Source organism: Mandrillus leucophaeus, unplaced genomic scaffold (genome assembly GCF_000951045.1).
Source record: "Mandrillus leucophaeus isolate KB7577 unplaced genomic scaffold, Mleu.le_1.0 Scaffold98, whole genome shotgun sequence".
NCBI lineage: Eukaryota > Metazoa > Chordata > Mammalia > Primates > Cercopithecidae > Mandrillus > Mandrillus leucophaeus.
Window position 1 is genome coordinate 2,419,429 of NW_012110696.1, and position 20,430 is coordinate 2,439,858.

A 20,430-nucleotide genomic window follows, 5' to 3' on the forward strand; every position below is an offset into this window, starting at 1 on the left:
CTGCCCCCCACTGAACCGCGCCTGACCCCCCACAACTTGGCCTCCCCAACCTGGTGCCCTGCAGGAGGCCGCGCTTCGGGTCCACCACATCCCCGAGGACCCTGGCCACCTGGAGCTGTGCCCGCTGCCCCCTTCCTTGAAGGCCTGTGACACCTGGCCTGGGGGCAAGGCTGGGAGTGCTGTGATTTCGGAGGAGGGCAGAAGCCCTGGGTCTGGCGAGGCCACACCAGAGGCCTGGGTCATCCGGGCTCTGCCGCGGGCCCAGGAGGTCCTGAAGATCTACCCTGGCTGGCTCAAGTGAGATTGGGCCCGAGGCTCAGGGTCTGCTGGGCGGGGTGGGGGGAACTCCAGCTCACGCTGCGTCCTCACAGGGTGGGCGTGGCCTATGTATCCGTGCGAGTGACCCCGAAGAGCACGGCCCGCTCCGTGGTGCTGGAGGTCCTGCCGCTGCTCGGCCGCCAGGTGTGTACCCTGGGCCTGCTCCCCATCCTGGCCAGACTTGGTTGGGGGTCACTGTCCCAAGGAGGCCAGGCCACCATCCCAGCCCAGGCGTGGCTGTCCCCGTGGGTGTCCTGAGGTGGTGGGGGCCTGCCCAGACCTGATGCCAAGCTCTGCCCCAACAGGCCGAGGGTCCTGAGAGCTTCCAGCTGGTGGAGGTGGCGATGGGCTGTAGGCAGGGTGAGTAGACGGCCCGTGCTGGGTGTGGCGGTCCCTGCACCTTTTGGGTTTGGGCCTGCTGCCCAGGCTCTCCTGCAGGGTGGTGCGGGACATCAAGACCGGGCCCTGTCCTCCTGCCCAGTTCCACCCTGCATCCCCATGGGCCCTGGGGGCTCAGGGCAGCTGTTTCCAAGGTGGGCAAGGAGCCTGGTGCTGACGGCCTGTGTCTCTCACCTCTGCAGTCCAGCGGACAGCGCTGATGGACGAACAGCCGTTGCTGGACCGGCTACAGGACATCCGGCAGGTCAGTGGGTGTGGACACTGGCCCCCAGGGAACCGGCAGCTCTCAGCCACAGCCTCTGCCCCACAGGGTGGGTGTGCCCCAGACGCCAGGTTCTTCTTGGCTAGGCAGCGGCTGTCCTGGCTGGCAGGGCAGTGCCCTCTGTCATAAGTTACTTGGTCCCTGCAGGGATGCCTTGAGCTGCAGACCTCTCCGAGTTCCTTGAGGGGAATGGACAGGGGTTATCCACAGCAAGGAAGCCTCTTTGGCCCCTTTGCTCGTTTTCATGTTGACTTAATTCCTGGGAGTGTTCCTGACACCCCGTTTTGCTGTTTTGCGGGTGAGGAGGCGGAGGGCCTGGTGCAGTGGTGCCGTTCTCCCCGGCCCAGCGTCCCCGCCCCTCTCCCTGCAGATGTCCGTGCGACAGGTGAGCCAGACGCGGTTCTACGTGGCAGAGAGCAGGGATGTAGCCCCGCACGTCTCCCTGTTTGTTGGCGGCCTGCCTCCCGGCCTGTCCCCCGAGGAGTACAGCAGCCTGCTGCATGAGGCCGTGGCTACCAAAGGTGTGACCACCGTGGCTGGCCGTGGGCTGCTGGCTGGGGGCAGGGTCCGGCGGCAGGCAGTGGGGCTGCAGTGCTGAGGCCAGCTCCTGCCTCTCCTTGAGCCACCGAGGCCCAACCTCCAGGTCCAGCCCACGTCCCTTCCTCCAAGAGGCTGTGTAGCCTCCCGCCCTCTGTGGCCCTTCCCTGTGGTGCTCAGCCTCTGCCTCTCCCTCTCCCTCTGGGGGGCCCTGGACCTTCGGGGAGCTGGGAGTCCTGCTCTTAGAGTGGGGCAGGGGTGCTTTCTGGGGAGGCTGCCCTTGGGGTGAGACGTCACCCCTGAACAGGCGGAGGGGCTGTCCCTGGCCCCCGTGCGGTACGTCCTTCACCTCCCACCGCCCTGACTACAGCCCACCTTTGCAGCCACCGTGGTGTCTGTGAGTCACGTCTACTCCTCCCAAGGTGAGCCGCCCTGATGGACGTGGTCACATGGGGCCCAGGGGTGTTCCTGGGGTGAAGTGGGACAGCTCTGGCCCTCACGTAGCACCTGACCTTTCCCTTGGACAGCCCTGGGCTGGGGAAACCCTGGTTTGCTTCCTGCCCTGGCACCGTGGGGGCTATGGGACAGGCTCCCCTGAGTCCCGGGCCCCTACCACAGGCGCAGTAGTACTGGATGTCACCTGCTTTTCGGAGGCCGAGCGGCTGTACGTGCTGCTCAAGGACATGGCTGTGCGGGGCCGGCTGCTCACTGCACTGGTGCTCCCCGACCTGCTGGTGAGTGAGCGGTGGAGCCGGCTCTTCACACACCCCGGGGGTGGCGAGAGGGAGGTCCGGGTCTTCAGGTGCACAGGCCCCACAGCCAGACTCGCTCTTTTCCTCTGGCATCTCTTCATCGAATTCACTGGGGGCTCGTAGGTGCCACCTTGTCTGTGCCTCACAACAGCAGGGAGGACGCTGTTGCCCGTTTTACAGCAAAGGGCCTGAGGCCAGAGGGTCAGCGCTCATCCGAGGCTGCCCAGTGGGTGATACCAGCTCCGTGGGGCACCGCGGGGCCAGGCCCAGCTTCCACGCTGCACCTGAGGCCTCCACCCAGTAGGGAGGCAGCTCCTGGATGCGCTGGGTCCTGCTGCGGCTGCCTCACCAAGGGCCAGAGCGTGTTTGTGACCAGCTGTCAGCATCCCAGGCACGGCCCTCCCGGTACAGCCTCAGCCCCACTCCCCCTGCCCAGGGGGACGTAGGGCCTCTGCTCTCTGCCTGGAGCTCCCCAGGCCAGTCAGTGCAGCTCCCAAACTTTGGACGCTGTCCTTAAGACCCACAGTGCCCAGAAGAGGGGGCACCTGGCAACAGGGTAGGGCTGGGAGAAAGGGGGATCCAGCCCATGGAGACAGGGCAGGGCCGGGCCAAAGGGGAGTCTGGCCCATGGAGACGGGGCAGGGCCAGGCGAAAGGGGGGTCTGGCCCATGGAGACGGGGCAGGGCCGGGCGAAAGGAGGGTCTGGCCCATGGAGACGGGGCAGGGCCGGGCGAAAGGGGGGTCTGGCCCATGGAGACGGGGCAGGGCCGGGGGAAAGGGGGGTCTGGCCCATGGAGACAGGGCAGGGCCGGGCCAAAGGGGAGTCTGGCCCATGGAGACGGGGCAGGGCCAGGCGAAAGGGGGGTCTGGCCCATGGAGACGGGGCAGGGCCGGGCGAAAGGGGGGTCTGGCCCATGGAGACGGGGCAGGGCCGGGGGAAAGGGGGGTCTGGCCCATGGAGACAGGGCAGGGCCGGGGAAATGGGGGTCTGGCCCATGGAGGGACTCCACGCTGCACACCGTGCCTTCATAGTGGCCTCTCATTCTCTGCCCATCCAGCCCCCAAAGGGTCCCACGAGGACCCCCAGGTGTCTATGGCTGCTCTGCCCCTGAACCCTGACCCTTGACCCTGACCCCAGTCCAGACGAAGCAGAACTTGATCTGAATGAGTTGTCTGTGGCTGGGACGGGTGATGCCTGTGGGTCCCTCCTGTGTCCCTACACCTGGCCTTGCCTGGCTCAGGACAGGGTGGCCATCCCCACGATCCCGAAGATGCAGCCCCTGCCCCAGCCCCACTCGCTCTGTGGGCAGAGCCAGGTGTGGGGCCGACACGTGCTTTCTCTCTCCCGTCAGCTGCCTGCCCTGGGGTGAGTGGTAAGTGGTGACCGCAGGCGGCTGTGCCTGCCAAGTGGGTCACGAAGCCCCGAGTGTGTCCTTGCCCCCAGCCACGGCTGGCCCCTGTGCCGCCGCCCACCCTGTGTCTGCACCCGGCCTGTGTGTCTCCTGTTGCCCAGCCGTCCCCGCTGTGGGGGCTCCAGCCTCCTGTTATAGGGACCCCAGCCCTGAGCCCGCTGTGTCTAGATCCCTGGGTACTGTTTCTTGGGGTTGTGTTTGGGGAGATGGGCTCTGTCCTGTGGCTGAAGGACTCTGCGTGCCACTCTGTGAGTTAAGAGCTTTTCTCGGCTGCTGTGTAGGTGGGTGGGGGCCTGGGAGCCGCCATCCTCCAAAGGTGTGCACAGGAGGCCCCCCAGGAGACAAGCCTTGGTCTCGCAGGCAAGGAGTGCCAGGCAGAGTCCCATGTGGATTTCCAGCCTGGACTCACAGGCTGCATGGCCCAGGCGAGTGTGGTCTGTTCACACTCAGCTCAGTGGGCATGTCCGAGGCCTTTGTGCTGGGAGCACCAGGCAGCCAGCCGGCTGGCCTCAGTGCCGCCCTGCTGGCCAGCAGCGAGATGGGGTGACCACGTAGCTGATGTGTGATGCTTCTTATGTGAGGCCAGCTACAGCTGGCCACGCCTTCCTGGGGAGGGGGCTGGTCCAGGCCAGGTGGGCTCAGGGTTGGGGGCTGGGCACTGCCTGGCAGCCCCAGCAGTGGGGACACCCTACCTTGGGTCCCCATCCTAACCCAGCCCCCTGTCTGTCAGCACGCGAAGCTGCCCCCAGACAGCTGTCCCCTCCTTGTGTTCGTGAACCCCAAGAGTGGAGGCCTCAAGGGCCGAGACCTGCTCTGCAGCTTCCGGAAGCTACTGAACCCTCACCAGGTCTTCGACCTGACCCACGGGGGTCCCCTTCCTGGGTGAGTCCAGCAGGACCCCTGGTCCAGGGCAGCAGTAGGGGCAGGAGGGGTGGGAGGGGCCCCAGGAGGCTGCCACAGCTGTCTCGGCTGGCAGGAGCTCCACTGGGATCCCGTGCTGGGACCTTGAAGTCCTCCACATGGCCAGGACGGGCATTGAAAAGGAAGGGGCAGCCCGGGTGGGGGATGGGCTGCGCCCACAGCTGCTGGAGAACACTTCCTGTCTCCTGCTAGGCTCCACCTGTTCTCCCAGGTGCCCTGCTTCCGGGTGCTGGTGTGCGGTGGCGACGGCACTGTGGGCTGGGTGCTCGGCGCCCTGGAGGAGACACGGTACCGACTGGCCTGCCCGGAGCCTTCTGTGGCCATCCTGCCCCTGGGCACAGGTGGGGTCAGCCATGCAGCCGAGGAGGGGGCCTCAGGGTCTACCCCTTCCTGCGCAGCTTTTGCTGAGGCCTGGGCTGGCGTCTGTCCCTGTGGTGGGGTCTGCAGCTGGCTGATGGGCGGGTGGGTGTGGACAGATGCTCTGTGTCTGCCTGTGTCCCAGGGAATGACCTTGGCCGAGTCCTCCGCTGGGGGGCAGGCTACAGCGGCGAGGACCCGCTGTCCGTGCTGCTCTCCGTGGACGAGGCCGACGCCGTGCTCATGGACCGCTGGACCATCCTGCTGGACGCCCACGATGCTGCCAGTGCAGAGAATGGCACCGCAGACGCAGAGCCCCCCAAGGTACAGGGTGGCCCGGCGTGGGGTGCCCTTCAGGCTTCCGCATATGACCTGGTCACACGTGTCACAGTGGGCATCCTCCTCCCAGCCACACACAGACGTATGCACCCACATCATCCCCTTTGCAAAGTAGGCAGTTGAGGGAGGCACAGAGAGTGGCCACTGCTGGGAATCGTGCTGAGCCAGCTGGCGACAGAGCCTGGCCGGGACCTGCCCACGCTGCCCTCTCCTGGGTGGTGGGCTTGTTGCCAGGGTGGCCCTTGCTCTTGTCTCTTCCTGCCGGCAGGAGGCAAAAAACTAGACCTGCTGTTGGGGAGCTCAGGGGGCCTGGTGAGGGCGGCAGGGTCCTGGGAGATGAACGCCCTGTCCCCAGATCGTGCAGATGAGTAACTACTGTGGCATTGGCATCGATGCGGAGCTGAGCCTGGACTTCCACCAGGCGCGGGAAGAGGAGCCTGGCAAGTTCACAAGCAGGTACCGGAGCCGCAGGGACTGCCATCTGGTGACAGCATACCTTCCTCGGGTCCCCCAGCAGGGATAGGCAGAGGGGCTGCCACCTGGTGATGGCATACCTTCCTCGGGTCCTCCAGCAGGGATACGCAGAGGGGCCGCCACCTGGTGATGGCATACCTTCTTCAGGTCCTCCAGCAGGGAGGGGCCGCCACCTGGTGACGGCATACCTTCCTCGGGTCCCCCAGCAGGGTTAGGCAGAGGGGCTGCCACCTGGTGATGGCATACCTTCCTCGGGTCCCCCAGCAGGGAGGGGCCGCCACCTGGTGATGGCATACCTTCCTCGGGTCCCCCAGCAGGGACAGGCAGAGGGGCCGGAATGCGGAGGCTGCCTAAGGCGGGGTAGCGCTCCCCCAGTGATGGGCAGCCCGCCCTGTCCCGCAGGCTGCACAACAAGGGTGTGTACGTGCGAGTGGGGCTGCAGAAGATCAGTCACTCTCGGAGCCTGCACAAGCAGATCCGGCTGCAGGTGGAGCGGCAGGAGGTGGAGCTGCCCAGTATCGAAGGCCTGATCTTCATCAACATTCCCAGGTGCTCACGGGCTCCCCAGAAGCTCTGCCAGGCGGGGCCACCGGCAGGCTCAGCCCTCGTCCCGCCTGCACCTACACCTCTGTGTCCGCTTTCTTATGCCGCAGCTGGGGTTCCGGGGCCGACCTTTGGGGCTCAGACAGTGACGCCAGGTTTGAGAAGCCGCGCATGGATGATGGGCTGCTGGAGGTGGTGGGCGTGACGGGCGTCGTGCACATGGTGAGCCGCCGCCCGGGTGTGTGGGCGAGCCCAGGGTGGTGTCCCTGGTCCCCACTGAGCCCAGCTGGCCTCTCCTGCTCCAGGGCCAGGTCCAGGGTGGGCTGCGCTCTGGGATCCGGATTGCCCAGGGTTCCTACTTCCGGGTCACACTCCTCAAGGCCACCCCGGTGCAGGTGGACGGGGAGCCCTGGGTCCAGGCCCCGGGGCACATGATCATCTCAGCTGCTGGCCCTAAGGTACGTGGGGTGAGGCTGGAGAACCAGGAGAGGTGGGCCAGGCTGGGCCGGTTGTGGGAGTGGCCGGTGGTACCTGGGTGGTGCTGGCATGGCCTGCTGCGGCCCTGGTCTTCCTTGACTCCGGGGAGGGTGCCTGCCTCAGAGGAAGGCTGTGCCAGCGGTCAGGCAGGCCACAGGTGGCACAGGGAGCAGCCAGGCAGGTCCCTCCCCTTCCATGAACTGAGATGGCGTCAGCTGCCCGGGGCCCAAGGACTTGGGGCTGCCCGTGCACTGTTCTTTCATCGGCCGTGTCACCCTGGCCCTCTGCCCCCTGCCCTGGGACAGGTCCACATGCTGAGGAAGGCCAAGCAGAAGCCGAAGAGAGCCGGGACCACCAGGGACGCCCGGGCGGACGCGCCTGCCCCTGAGGGCGATGCTAGGTAGGGGTGGCTGAGGCAGCCCAGGGGCTCGAGCCGTCTCTGCCTCCGCCTCCGCCAGCCTTGTTTTCAGTTGGTCTAGAGGCAGCTCCACGTCCACACCGTGGCCGGCCTTGTGGTTGGACCTGGCTACAGCCCTGACCGCATCATCTTCATGGGGCCAGAGCAGGACCAGCCCTCATCCCACTGGAGACTGCTGTGTGGGTGGCAGTGTTTCCCCGTGTCCCGGGTGGGCACAGGGCTCTGGCGGGCGAGCCCTCTGCCCTGTGGGGGCCTGGTCCTCTCCTCAGGGGTGGGCACTCATCCCTCCATACCTCTCCCTGCCAAGCCCCTTGAGCTGGAGAGTGCTGGACGCTGGCCGTCCAGGTGGGTCTGACCTCGCTTTGTGTCCCTCAGGCCTTCCCCCTGGCCAGTCTTTCAGAGCAGCAGGCTCCCTGGTGTGTCCTTACCCCCAGCAGACACAGGCTGCCAGCCCCTCCAGCCTCCCCTCCCCGGGCAGCAGGTGTGGGCAGTCCCTGGTGGGCAGCGTCGGGCTGCTGGGTGGTTGTGACTGGTGACTTCCTTGTGTTGGGGAAAGAGAGAAGGTGCCTTCCCTTGTTTTCGGCCTTGTTATATACAGATGGCAGCTTGGACCCCAGGGACAGCTGCAGGGGCACAGTGCCCAGCTGGGCCTGGTGGCCCTTTCCTAGTGCCTGTGCTGGGGGAGGAGAACCTCTGTCGTGTGGAGGCCAGGAGGTCTCAGGTGCTGTCCTGGCAGCACCAGAATGTGGGCCGGGCCCAAGTGTCTGCCCCTCGGCCCTCAGGGTGGGGCATTTAGCACCCAGAAGAGACCAAAAGCAGGACATGGCGGTGCGGAGGAGTTTGTGGAGGCGGAGACAGCTCCACGCATGTGGCGGAGGAGCTGGCTTTCAGCCCCAGACCCCACGCTAGCACTTTCCACGCTGCTTGCTCCCTGCTGACATGCAGTTCCCAGTGTGTGTGTGAGCCGACATCTGCTCAGTCCTATCCCTCGTCAGCATGTGGAGACCCAGCTCCTGCAGCACCCCTGCTCCCACGTCCCTCAGACAGCTTGGTGGAGGGTCCTGCGTCTGGGCCAGGCTGGGGTGCACCCAGTCAAAAGACAAAGCTGCCTGCACGTGCCCAAGGATTCAGATGGTGCACTGGCCCCAGGAGGAGTCTCACCAAAAATGGAGCCAGCCCTGTGGGAAGCCCTGACTCCCCCCACGAGAAACAGGCCCACGGTGAGGATGTCCCCCTTCCCCTTGTGGGGCACAGCTGGCCTGGGCCTCCGATTCTGCGGAGCTTTCGGGGTGTGGCCTTGACCTCAGAAGTGGCTCTGGTTTGGCCTCAGGAGTGTGTGGCCTGGCCCAGCCTGCTGCAGCCTCCTGGGGGACCCTTGGTGCCACTAATCCTGACCCCCCCGCTTCTGCCAAAACTGCACAGACACATGCATTGTAAGGCCTGCTCACGGCCTCACGTGTGCACTCTTGTTTACGTCCTCGTCAAGACCAGTCCTTCATTTGTGATTAGTTTTGCTTCGCGAGCCCTGGTGTGGACTGTGGTGTGTATGAATCGTGTGTAACTGGTGAGGGGCTTGTCCTGTATGTGAATGAGTCTGTACCCAGGTGAGCTCTGTGCCCTGTACACCAACCGGGCCCCTCTGTATTTATCGCTGCCTGAATGCAACAGTAATTTATATCTGGGACAAATACAGTTTGGGCATCACTGTCCTGCCATCTCTTCCTCATCTTTGTGTCAACAACCTGGCATGGCATCCCCTGCCCCCGCCGCCAGCTCTGTATAGGCCTCGAAGGGGCTGGGAGTGGGCAGTCCCTCGGGTGGGTGGGCTTGGTAACGTGTCTTCAGGTTGGAGAGTGGATAGGCAAATGCCATAAGGCACATTTCAAGTTCCTGTGAAGCCCCTCTCTCTGCAAAAAGTGGAGAACAATTTGAGGACTGAAATAGAGCATATTTCACAATGAAAATAAAACCCGACCACGCAAGAACCACTGTGGCTTGCCCGCGACTCGGCTTCCCCTGCCCGGCGTCCTGTCCTCCCTGGTCCATCTCTGGTGGGGATGGCAGGGAGCGCGCTCTGTGGCCGCTAGCAGGGGGCAGGGAGGAGCTGGGACTGTGCGTCGTCCTGGCGCGTAGGGGCTGGTGGTGGGTGTTCAGGCCGGGCGATGCCACGCAGGACCCGCAGGCTGGCCAGGGCCAGGCCCACGAGCAGGCGCAGCAACAGGAAGGCGCAGGGCACGGCGATCTGCATGAGGTGGAAGATGCCCACGCTGAACCTGCTCAGCAGACAGGTGGAGGCGAAGGCCAGCAGACTGGCGCAGGGGTACAGGGCCAGCTTCGCGAACATGAGCGCGTGCTCCCGGCCGCCAAACCACACTGAGGGCTGCAGCGTCTCCGCCTGGTGCAGCAGCGCCGTGGTCCAGATGGCAAACTGGAAGATGCTGGCCAGGAAGATGATGGCGCAGCTGACGCGCACACGCTCCAGCTCGTCGCGGGGCTGCCGGGCGAAGGCCGAGGTCTGCTGGTAGGCCAGCGGGAGGCCGCCCACAAAGGCCAGCGAGAGCGTGTTCAGCAGCCCCATGGCCCGCGTGGCCTTGCGCACGTGCAGGAAGAGGGAGTGGTGGGCGAACCACAGCAGCCCCACCGTGGCGAAGGAGCCAAAGTACGCCAGGAAGCGCGGCCCGGTCGCGCTCAGGGCAGCCACGAGGCTGCCGCCGAACCTCTCCTTCACTTCCTTGGGGTCCGGGACGTTGTCTTCGCTGAGAACAGTGAACAGAGGCATTTGTGCCGGCCTCACCATGGCCCACGCAGGCCCCGGCGGGGTGGGCTGAGCGCCTGTCAGGGCTGCCTGGACCCGGCACATGGTGCAGATGAACCATGTGGACTTTCCAGTGGGCGAAATTTCAGAATGCTGTATTTATGTATATTTGGCATGCTGACCATTATGTGCTGTCCATCTGCAATTCCACAGAAACTGGCACCCTTCTGCTCTGTGCTAACGGGAGCCCAGTCCTGCTGGCCCAGAGTGCTGCTGGGGGCCCTGGGCTGCAGCCCTCTCTGGCCGAGGCTCTCCTGCGTCGGCTGTGCAGGAGCAGCCTGCCGTGGGGCAGTGAGGTCTGTTCCCTCCCAGCTTCCAGCCCTCGGAGCCACCCACACCACACCCTGGCTGAAGATCCGTGGAGAGCTTGCCTCCATGGTTCTCAGATGCACACAGGGTCTCAGGAGGCCGACTCCCAGGCCGGACTCTGCAGCCCCAAGGAGGCTATGGGAACCACCCCCAGGGCTGCTGCCTTCTGACAGCACCACCCAGAAAGCTGGGAACAGTGTCATCTTTCAACATCAAGACATGGAGGACAGTGGTCCTCAAGCAGCCCCGACCAGACTTCTGTCCTCCAGAACAATAGGCAGAGGTCAAGGGGGTGAGGGACGGGGGTGGGAAAGGAGACAGACCAGGGGCAGCAAGGGAAGGAAGTTGCTGGGAGGGGGCAGCTCCCCTGGCTGTGGCTCCAGGTGGAGGGGAGGTCACTGTCCCAGCCCTACACTGCAGCCTCTCCTTGGCAGGTCCCTCCCAAGGGGGCCTGAGCTGGCCTGGTCACCCTGGAGGCAGGTCACCCTGGAGTGTCCCTGGCACCTGGGCCTTAGAGATCAGGTGCCAACGAATGCTTCCCATTCTTAAAAATGCACACGACAGCAGAGAAGAGCATCAGGAGGCTTGGACTGAAGAATATCAAGTACAGAATATAAAACCATAGTGTCTGACCCCAAGGAGATCAAAGTGCTGAACTATGACGGGAGAACAAGACACTCCAAAAGAATGTTAAAAAGCAAATTCAAACATTACGACAGCCAGGCGCGATGGCTCACGCCTGTCATCCCAGCACTTTGGAGGCTGAGATGGGTGGATCACCTGAGGTCAGGAGTTCAAGACCAGCCTGGCCAACATGGTGAAACCCCGTCTCTACTAAAAACACAAAAAGTTAACTGGGCGTGGTGGTGGTGGGCGCCTGTAATTCCAGCTACTTGGGAGGCTGAGGCGGGAGAACTGCTTGAACCTGGGAGGCAGAGGTTGCAGTGAGCTGAGATTGAGCCACTACACTCCAGCCTGGGTGACAGAGCAAGACTGTAAAAACAAAAAACAAAACAAAAAACCCACAAAAAACAACGTGACGACTAAGATAAGCACTCTAACAGATGAAGTGGTGGTGAGGCAGTGGAGAACAGATGCTGGAAGGAAGCAACAGCAGGCCGAGGGGAGCGGGAGGGGCTGGGAGGCAATGTGGGGGACTGGGAGGCGATGGCGGGGGCTGGGAGGCGATGGGGGGGACTGGGAGGGAGCAGGAGGGAATAGGAGGGACTAGGGACCAGGAGGGGCTGGTGCTGGGGCAGGGGTGAGGCCTGGGGTAGGGTGATACCCATGGATGTCAGCCCCTCTGGAAAGAGTGAGGAGAGCAGTTGGCGGCTGGTGCTGACCTCGCCCTGGCACCCCATCGCCGGCCTGCACTTGGGGTGGGAGCCACTGGGAAGGGAGGGACCGCTGGGGGGGTTGTCCTCCCTGAAGTGGGGGCTGCCCTAACCTCACACAAAACTCCAGGCATCCAGGGGAGGGTGGAGTCGAGACCCCTGTGCCTTTCTGGGGTTTCCAGGACTCAGACACACTGGCCGCCTGACAGCTGGGGCAGGTGACGCAGGGTCCTCACCAGATGTCCAGGATGAGAAGGGTGGCCACGATGGCATAGACGCCGTCGCTGAAGGCTTCTACCCGCTCCTTGCTGAGTGGCTCGTGGAGGTCAAATGTGAAGACTTCCACTGGGTGAGCCGAGGGCTCCCTATGGCCTGTGGACACGCCAGGAGGGGGGAGCTGACCAAGCCCCCCAAGTGGAGCCAGAGCCCACATGGCTGTCACTGCCCTCATCTCTGAAGAGGCCTGGAACGTGCAGGCCAGGAGAGGAGACAGGACAGGGATGCTCCGAGAGGCAGAGTGTGGGAGCCCCAGCTACCACCACGCACGGGCCTCGGCCCACGGACAGCCCTTGGTGTGGAGCAGCCACAAGGAGGGGGGCGGACTGTGGGCCTCGCACGCCCGCCCACCCAGCCATCACCCAGCCACACGGAGGGGGGCGCACTGTGGGCCTCGCAGGCCAGTCCACGCAGCCATCACCTACCCAGGAGCCTGTCTCTGCACCAGCCGGTGACCTTGCTGACGTAAGGGAGGAGGATGACAGTCACCATCAGCAGGTAAGACTGCAGGGAGACAAACCACAGGTCAGTGCCTTCCACAGGGGGCCGAGGCCAGGCCTCATCCACACAGAGCTGTGTGCCAAAGCAGGGCAGTGCCCTCCACAGGGGGCCGAGGCCAGGCCTCATCCACACAGAGCTGTGCGCCAAAGCAGGGCAGTGGCAGAAGGCAGGGTCTTTGCAGATCATGTGTCTGATAAGGCCTAGTACCCAAAAAGTGTAAAGAATTCTTAAGCCAGCAGTGGCTCATGCCTGGAATCCCAGCACTTTAGGAGGCTGAGGCAGGTGGATCGCTTGAGCTCAATCGATCGAGACCAGCCTGGGCAACACAGTAAGACTGTATCTCTACGAAACATAAAAAATTATCCAGGCGTGACCGTGCGCCTGTTGAACCTGGGAGGTAGGGGTTGCAGTGAGTGGTGATCCAGCTCACTGTACTCCAGCCTGGGTAACAGAGCAAGACCGTGTTTTAAAAATTTATCGTCTATCTACCTATCTGAAATTCTCACAACAATAAAAAATGACCCAATTAAAAATGGGCAAAGGATGAGAACAGACATTTCTCCAAACAAAACATGCAAATGGTCAACCTGTCGCAGATCAAAACCACAATGAGATTCCTTCATATCCACTAGGATGGAGAGAAATGAAAAACAGCAGGTGTTGATGAGGATGTGGAGAAACTGGAAGTGCCGTGTGCTGCTGGTGGGAATGCAAAATGCTGCAGCTGCTGCATTTTGTTTGGTGGTTCCTTTGGTGGTTCCTCAAAAAATTAAATTTAAGGCCGGGCGCGGTGGCTCAGGCCTGTAATCCCAGCACTTTGGGAGGCCGAGACGGGCGGATCACGAGGTCACAAGATCAAGACCATCCTAGCTAACATGGTGAAACCCCATCTCTACTGAAAAAATACAAAAAACTAGCCGGGCGAGGTGGCGGGCGCCTGTAGTCCCAGCTACTCCGGAGGCTGAGGCAGGAGAATGGCGTGAACCCGGGAGGCGGAGCTTGCAGTGAGCGGAGATCTGGCCTCTGCACTCCAGCCTGGGCGACAGAGCGAGACTCCGTCTCAAAAAAAAAAAAAAAATTAAATTTAAAAAACTAAGCAGAGAATCACCAAATGACCCAGAAACTCAATGCTGGGCACACGCGCCAATAGCCTGAGAAGACAGATCTGAACAGCAGCCTGAGAAGACAGATCTGAAGAGACACGTGTCCAGCTCAGAGAGGCATCACTCCATCAGTGCCCACAGTGGCACCACTCACGACAGTGCTCACAGCGGTGTCACGGCAGCTACACGTGTCCAGCAACGGTCACAGCAGCATCACTCACAACAGCTGGTGCACTTGCCCAGATCCCCATCCACGGATGAGTGGGCCCACATGACGTGGCACGAGACTCACAATGGACTATTTTTGGGCCACAGAGAAGGAACGCGGTTCTGACACGGGTGATAACATGGGTGAATCTTGACAACAGTATGTTAAGTTTAAGAAGCCAGACACGAAAAGGCCACACACTGTGTGAGTCTCTGCATATGAAGAATCCAGAACACACAAGTTCACGGACACAGAAAGTGCGTCTGGCTCCCAGGGACTAGCGTGGCGCAGGGGATGCGGAATGGGGGGACGGCTCCTGGGTGCTGGGTTTGTACTGCAGGTGATGACAGGTTCAGAACAGGAGAGAAGGGGTGCCTGCATACAATGCGAATGCACTCCGCGCCCCTCAAGTGAGCACTTCGTATGGTTATGATGGTAAATATGTGTATTTTACCAAATGTAATTTAAAAAGGGAGCACAGAGGACCAGACCGTGTGAGTGTCCTGGTCCTGAGAGGCCTGTGTCTTTGCACTCAGCCCTGCGGAAGTGCTCAGGCTAGTGCAGCCAACACACGAGCGACAGCCCCAGGCCTTACTCCCACCCTGGGCGTGGCACTTCCACAACTCCTCGCAGGCGGCTCCTGGCCTGGGCCATGCTGTCCGCCCTCCCCATCACGTGGCCCCAGTTGGCAAGATGGACCCCTCCAGTTCACCACAAGGGTGAGAACAACACAGACATCAAGGCCAATTCCAGACACGTTCATGATCCAGTTCGCAGGCTTCAAGTAACCAACACACGATGAGGGAAGTGCCTCTAGGTGCCAGGTGGGAGTGAGCAGGACGTCCTAGCAGGAGGCAGCCAGCACCCTGGGGTCAGCAGGTCGGGGGAAGTGCTGTGGAAAAGCAGGGAAAGAAACTAGGGAGGAGGTAGCCCATCTTGGGGGTAGGCAGGGGGGTCTGGGGGCTCGCAGTGTAGGGTCGGGGAGGGCCTGGGGACGGGGACCATGCAGAGTGCGGGAGGGAAGGTGGAGGCAGCTGCTGCTACAGGATGCAGGACACGAATGTCAGAGGCCCAGGGCAGAGCCCAGGACCCATGTGGTGTGTGCTACAACAGGAGGGCTCAGTGGCCAAGGTCATCCAGGGGAGGTGGGGACGGCATGGCCCACGGCAGTGAGAGGCTGGGCCTGGAGGACAGAGCCCACCGTCTGGGTGGAGGCTGGGGGGGCAAAAGGACACCTGCGGGTCTGTCCCAATGACATGCAAGGGTGGAGGGCTGCAGGGCTGCAGCCAGGAAGGTCTGACAGTGTGGACAGAAGGAGGCCAGTGTGGGGTGAAAGCCCCAAGGTGCGGGGGCCGAGCAGAGGGACCAGAAGAGATGGAGGAGCAGATGCAGAGGGGCCTCGCGAAGACCCTGCAGCTGTGGAGGATGAAGCCGGGATGCGGCACCGAAGGCTGAGGATGGACCGTTGCCGTCAGTGCCACAGAGAGCAAGGTGGCTGCCGTGGCCTGGCCCCTCCCTCTGGAGTCCTGGAACTGCTGACAGCTTGGGCCTCCCAGCCCCACCCCTGGAACCCTCCTTCCTAGAGTCTGCTGGTTCCCCTTTCGCCTCCCATCCAGGCTTCCCTGGGCCAGCTGCGGGAGGTGAGGGCACGGTCACCACAGGCTGCTCACCCTCCCCAACACCGCACCTGCTCGTGGGCAGCTGGGCCGGGCTGTCCTGTGCTTCTCACCTCCAGGTCTGGCCCCAGGTCAGCCTCAGGCCCTCAGGCTTGCTGGCCACTCACCTGCCCTCAGCCCCTCCAGGCCCACGTCTGGGCCCTGTGGCAGGTGTGGCCACCCTGCCCAATCCCAGCCATGGGTGCTGTGCCTTGGCTGTGTCCTCCACATGATGGCTATCCCCTAGCCTGGGTCCTGATCTCATCAGCCTGCCTGTCTCCTGTCACTCGGCCACTACCAGAAGTGGCTGTCCCACCTCTGAAACCAGGACTGCCCCAGACCGGCTGCCCCTTACCCTTGCCCACTGTGCTGGCCACCCATCCACCTGCCTCTGCCCAGGGCTCAGCCCCCCTGCCTTCTGCCCAGAGCCCCTGCCCCTGCTCTGACCTCACAGAGGCTGCAGTTGAGGACGCCCGCCTCTCCTGCCGGTGCCTGTGGGTGGCCCACCCTCCCTGAGGAAGTCCCTGGCCTCCAGCCTGCCCCATACCCCGACCCCCACATCTCCCTGGCATCTCCTCCCCTGTTTCACAAGCATCAAATGCATCCAGTCTAAGACCCAAGCAGTGCAGCAGCCACAGCCCCTGGGACTCACAGGCCACCCCCCAATTCTGGCCCGGTGCTCCCGCTGGGCTTAGCTATGCCCAGCCTGTGGGCCTCCGACACTCTGGAGCCAGCCCTGCTCAGCTCCCCAGCTCGAGCCCCTCTCGGTGGAGGAGACGGCCTGCCCAGGCCTCTAGTGAGTGAGGCAGCAGCACCAGGCCCTCACTGTTGTGTTGTTTTGTTTCTTTAGAGACCGGGTCTTGCTGTGTTGCCCAGGCTGGAGTATGGTGGCTATTTGCAGACACAATCCCTCTATTGATCAGTACGGGAGTTTCGACCTGCTCCACTTCCACCCTGGGCTGGCTCCACACTCCTTGTGCAACCTAGTGGTTCTCTGCTCCCAGAATCACCATACTGATGCCAAACTTAGTGTGGACATCCGACTGGCATGGCCGAGAACTACAGCCAGAACTCCCCGGCGCCCGCGGTCCCCCTGCGTCAGCCTCCCAAGTAGCTGGGACGATAGGTGCGTCACTGCCATCTGGCTGCCGTTTGTTTTAAACTTGGGATTCTTCTGAAATGTTTACTAAACATTTAAAATAACCACCATTCATTTCTCCACAATTCTTATGGTGCTTTGAGTTTAAAAATTCAATTTACTTCAAAGGTGCTCAAGCTGGTCCAGCTGTCACAAATAAAAGCTGCTACTGAAAGCAACTCTGAAACGGCTGCCTCTTAGGGGTTTCTCTCTGTTCCTGGGTGATGGTGGCGTTACTAGAATGATGGTCTTATCCTATTAAAATCAGCCATTGGCTTAAAAAACCCAAGTGAGCAGACCTCGGTCTTTGAGCTAAGAGGCTCCCAGTTGTCTTTTACCTGAGTGAGGGCTGCTAGGAGGCCCTGCTCTCTGCCGGCCCCGCCCCCGCACTGCTGCCCAGATGCACTGGCCCCGCAGACCTGGCTCCCGCTGCCAACAGCTGGGTTCTCAGCGCTGCTTTCTCTACTTTCCCAGACTCCATTCTGGGTTCTGGAACTTTCTTTTGCTGCCTTCTCCCTCTTCCTGGTGGCTCACATTCTCCAAGTACCAACAGCTGACGTCTCCATGAGCCGATGCTGGTCTTATCCCCAGGGGCTCCTCCTCCAAACACTGTTAGGTGTTTACTGTCTTGACACAGTTTTGTATAGATTCCCTATCCAAAAGAAAATAGGCTGGGCGCACTGGCTCATGCCTGTAATCCCAAGGAGGATGCCTGGGAGGCCGAGGCAGGTGGATCACGAGGTCAGGAGTTTGAAACCAGCCTGGCCAACATGGTGAAACCCTGTGTCTACTAAAAATACAAAACTTAGCCAGGTGTGGTGGCGGGCGCCTGTAATCCCAGCTACTCAGGAGGCTGAGGCAGGAGAATGACTTGAACCTGGGAGGCGAAGGTTGCAATGAGCCGAGATCGCGCCACTGCACTCCAGCCTGGGAGCAAAATTCCGTCTCAAGAAAAAAAAGAAAAAAAGAAAATAAAGGCCAGTATGGTGGCTCACACTGTAATCCAGCACTTTGGGAGGCTAAGGTGGGAGGATCACTTCAGTCCAGGCATTCCAGATTAACCTGGGCAACATAGCAAGACCCTGTCTCCACCAAAAATACCAAAATTATCCAGGTGTGGTGGTGCACACCTGTAGTCCCAGCTACCTGGGAGGCTGAGGTGAGAGAATCGCTTGAGCCCGGAAGGTTGAGGCCGCGGTGAGCCAAGGTCACGCCACTGCCCTCCAGCCTGGGTGACAAAGCGAGATCTTGCCTCAATAAATAGAAAATAAAACAAGAAAATGAGGACATCCCCGGACTCCGGGTGTCTCTGTTTCTCGTCATCGTCGTTGTGAAGCTTCACTGAGGACACTCAGCTGCTCCTTCCTTCAATGAGTATCCGTCTTTGTCCTCGACACGCTGGGTCTCGGGGCCTCAGATGGAGCAGGCCTCCCTCCCTGGTGCCACTCACTGCAGCCCTGGGCCTCACACACAAGACCCTTGGAGGGACCCCTGCCTGCCTACGGCTCTGCCCCCACCCGCATGTTTGTTGCTTAGTGGGGACATCGCTCCTACGGTGTCCCCCGTTCCTGCCCGGGCCCCGGGGGGCTGTCCCAGCACTCACCAAGGGGACAAAGAAGAGGGAGAAGATGGCCGCTGCAAAGCACAGGACTGGGCCTTGGAGGACGATGCCCAGGACGTGTTGTCGGTACCGAGCCCTGTGGACGGAGCACTGGATCTGCGGGCTCAGCAGGTGCGGGAAGTGAAATGCATACCCCACAATCAGTGCCTGTGGAAAAAGCAAGCTGCAGGGCGCCAGCCCCGAGAGCAGAGGGCCCCCACACCAGTCAACCCCTGGGCTGCACAGCACGCACACATGCAGGGGTCTCGGGGTGGGGAGGACCTGGCCGGTAGAGGTGGGCTTGTACCCGGGACACTTTGGGCACAGGGGCTGAGGTGGAGAGAGAACAGGAGCCCCTGCTGGCTCCTGGGGCTGCATGTGGGGGGTCTCAGGGCCCACTCTTCCCAGTCTCTGGTCAGAAAGCAGGGGAGCTCTGGGCATGCCACATCGTATGCGTCTAGGTGGCCCCGGGCACCCTACTTGTGTGATCCAACAGCGATCGATCGCGCGCGCGCGCACACACACACACACACACACACACACACACAGAGCACAGGCCCCCCTGACCCCTACCTGCACGACCCTGATGGCGATCTCACACACACATACACACACACACACACACAGACAGTGCAGGGCCCCCTGACCCCTACCTGCACGACCCCGATGGTGATCACACACACACAGAACAAGAAGATGCCCAGGGGCACATCAGGGAAGGTCACCATTAAGGAAAACTGTTAAAATAAAAACAAAACCAACCCCCCCCCCCCCCCAAACAAATCCTAGGTTACCAGGCTCCAGGGCCCCAGGGCCTGGAACTGGGCCACGGCAAGCCTCCCCACTCCACGGGAGATGTGACGGGGCCATCACAGGATGCGGCCAGTTGGGTGCTGGGGGAGATGTGTCCAAACTGCCCCCACCCCAACCAACTCCACCAAATGCCTCAGGCCTTTAAAGCCAAAATGTCATCCGATTCATATAGAATTCCGCAGACCCCAGTTCCTTGTGGCACACAGCCCCGCACACTCGGACCAGCGGCCACTGCCAGAATTTGGAGGCACCTTCACAGCCTGAGCAGTACAGGGTGGGTGGCCAGAGGCTGTAGGGGCTGCATGCCAGGGACAGGCCTGGGATGGGCAGGGGGCTGTGGACTCAGGGCCAGGTGGGAGCTAGGAGCGCCAGTGAGTCCCTCATCAGGGCCACTGCCTCCCCTCCCCTCCAGCCTGAAAGAAGCCCCCGGCAGCCCAACAGCTGGCTCTCCCCAGAACCTTGTCGCCCCAGAATGTTCTCACCCCAGAATGTTCTCGCCCCAGAATTTGCTCTCCCCAGAACTTTCTCTCTTCTCTGCAACTGTGTGGCCTGTGCCCTGAGCCATCCAGCTGGTCTGCTTTTGAGGACAGGTCAAATCCAGTGGTGCCCAGGAAAGCCTTAGGGTGTCAGGGGCCTGGCGGTGCTCACCGTGTAAGGCAGGAAGGTGATGGTCATCATGCAGGCCTGGAGGGAGGGAGGGCATCATGGCCATGATGTGGCCTGGGGAGGAGGGCAGGGGGATGGACACAGCCCACTCCGGGAAGGCGCAGGGCTGGGCCCTCCCCAAGAAGGGCGGGCCAGCGAGTGTGAGTCCAGCTCCCAGACCCTGCAGGGCCAGATGGGGGCACTCATCCTCTGTCCCCCACACCTGTGCCCAGCCCAGTGCCCCCTGGTCCCCCACACCCTGGCTCTGTCTGGGAGGAGATACAGGCTGGCGACCCATGGGGAGGGGAAGATCATTCAAGGAGCTCCCAGGTGTGGGCAGACTCCAGGCTTCGAGGCGGCCTGGAAGTCACGAGAGAGGCCGGCTGCTTCCTTCCGTTCTTCCCTGAGAGCCAGATTACAAACCAAAGTCACTCCCCAGAAAAGGACAGGAAAATACTCACCAGGTTGAGCAGGGCAAGTGTGTCGTCTGTTTTCCCAACAACTTGGAACAACCTAAACCATTTAAGAAAAAGACAAAAAGATAATAAAATGCGGTTCCAGTACCATTAAGTGCACACACACTCTCTCCAGCATCTTCTGGTTAAAACATCATTAAGAGATGTCACTTTAACCAAATATAAGCTACTACCTAGTGTACAGAGTTTGGAAAACACGAAGAAGGAAATGAAGTTCCCTAGAAAGCACCCTGCCCCGTCCAGGCGATCTCCACCACTTCCTCCTGATTCACACCCTGCCCCCGTCCACGCGATCTCCGCCACTTCCTCCTGATTCACACCCTGCCCCCGTCCACGTGATCTTCGCCA

The 20,430-nt window shown here is 61.7% G+C and overlaps 2 protein-coding genes across 7 annotated transcripts in view; one reads left to right on the plus strand and one right to left on the minus strand.

The window, feature by feature from the left end:
• Window positions 1–7,361, plus strand: part of DGKQ (diacylglycerol kinase, theta 110kDa) — a 16,123-nt gene extending 8,762 nt beyond the window's left edge. Inside the window, exons 7-21 of the mRNA XM_011970926.1 lie at window positions 65–297; window positions 372–462; window positions 624–678; window positions 900–961; window positions 1,350–1,500; window positions 1,900–1,938; window positions 2,135–2,250; window positions 4,411–4,562; window positions 4,794–4,942; window positions 5,104–5,282; window positions 5,653–5,753; window positions 6,174–6,320; window positions 6,425–6,536; window positions 6,620–6,772; window positions 7,097–7,361. Of these exons, the coding sequence (XP_011826316.1) occupies window positions 65–297; window positions 372–462; window positions 624–678; window positions 900–961; window positions 1,350–1,500; window positions 1,900–1,938; window positions 2,135–2,250; window positions 4,411–4,562; window positions 4,794–4,942; window positions 5,104–5,282; window positions 5,653–5,753; window positions 6,174–6,320; window positions 6,425–6,536; window positions 6,620–6,772; window positions 7,097–7,195 (1,839 nt within the window). The 3' untranslated portion in view covers window positions 7,196–7,361. The remainder of the gene's footprint in view (window positions 1–64; window positions 298–371; window positions 463–623; window positions 679–899; window positions 962–1,349; window positions 1,501–1,899; window positions 1,939–2,134; window positions 2,251–4,410; window positions 4,563–4,793; window positions 4,943–5,103; window positions 5,283–5,652; window positions 5,754–6,173; window positions 6,321–6,424; window positions 6,537–6,619; window positions 6,773–7,096) is intronic.
• A 1,775-nt stretch (window positions 7,362–9,136) lies between these two features.
• Window positions 9,137–20,430, minus strand: part of TMEM175 (transmembrane protein 175) — a 34,173-nt gene continuing 22,879 nt past the window's right edge. For 5 of the 6 annotated variants that reach the window (XM_011970897.1, XM_011970895.1, XM_011970894.1 and 2 more), the window contains 7 exons: window positions 20,068–20,119; window positions 19,610–19,645; window positions 18,802–18,885; window positions 18,152–18,316; window positions 12,369–12,447; window positions 11,904–12,039; window positions 9,137–9,965 (listed from right to left, as the gene is read on the minus strand). In XM_011970897.1, the coding sequence (XP_011826287.1) occupies window positions 9,293–9,965; window positions 11,904–12,039; window positions 12,369–12,447; window positions 18,152–18,316; window positions 18,802–18,885; window positions 19,610–19,645; window positions 20,068–20,119 (1,225 nt within the window). In that variant the 3' untranslated portion in view covers window positions 9,137–9,292. Of the gene's footprint in view, window positions 9,966–11,903; window positions 12,040–12,368; window positions 12,448–18,151; window positions 18,317–18,801; window positions 18,886–19,609; window positions 19,682–20,067; window positions 20,120–20,430 lie in introns of all 6 variants that reach the window. The other variant, XM_011970899.1, reaches the window with a different exon arrangement.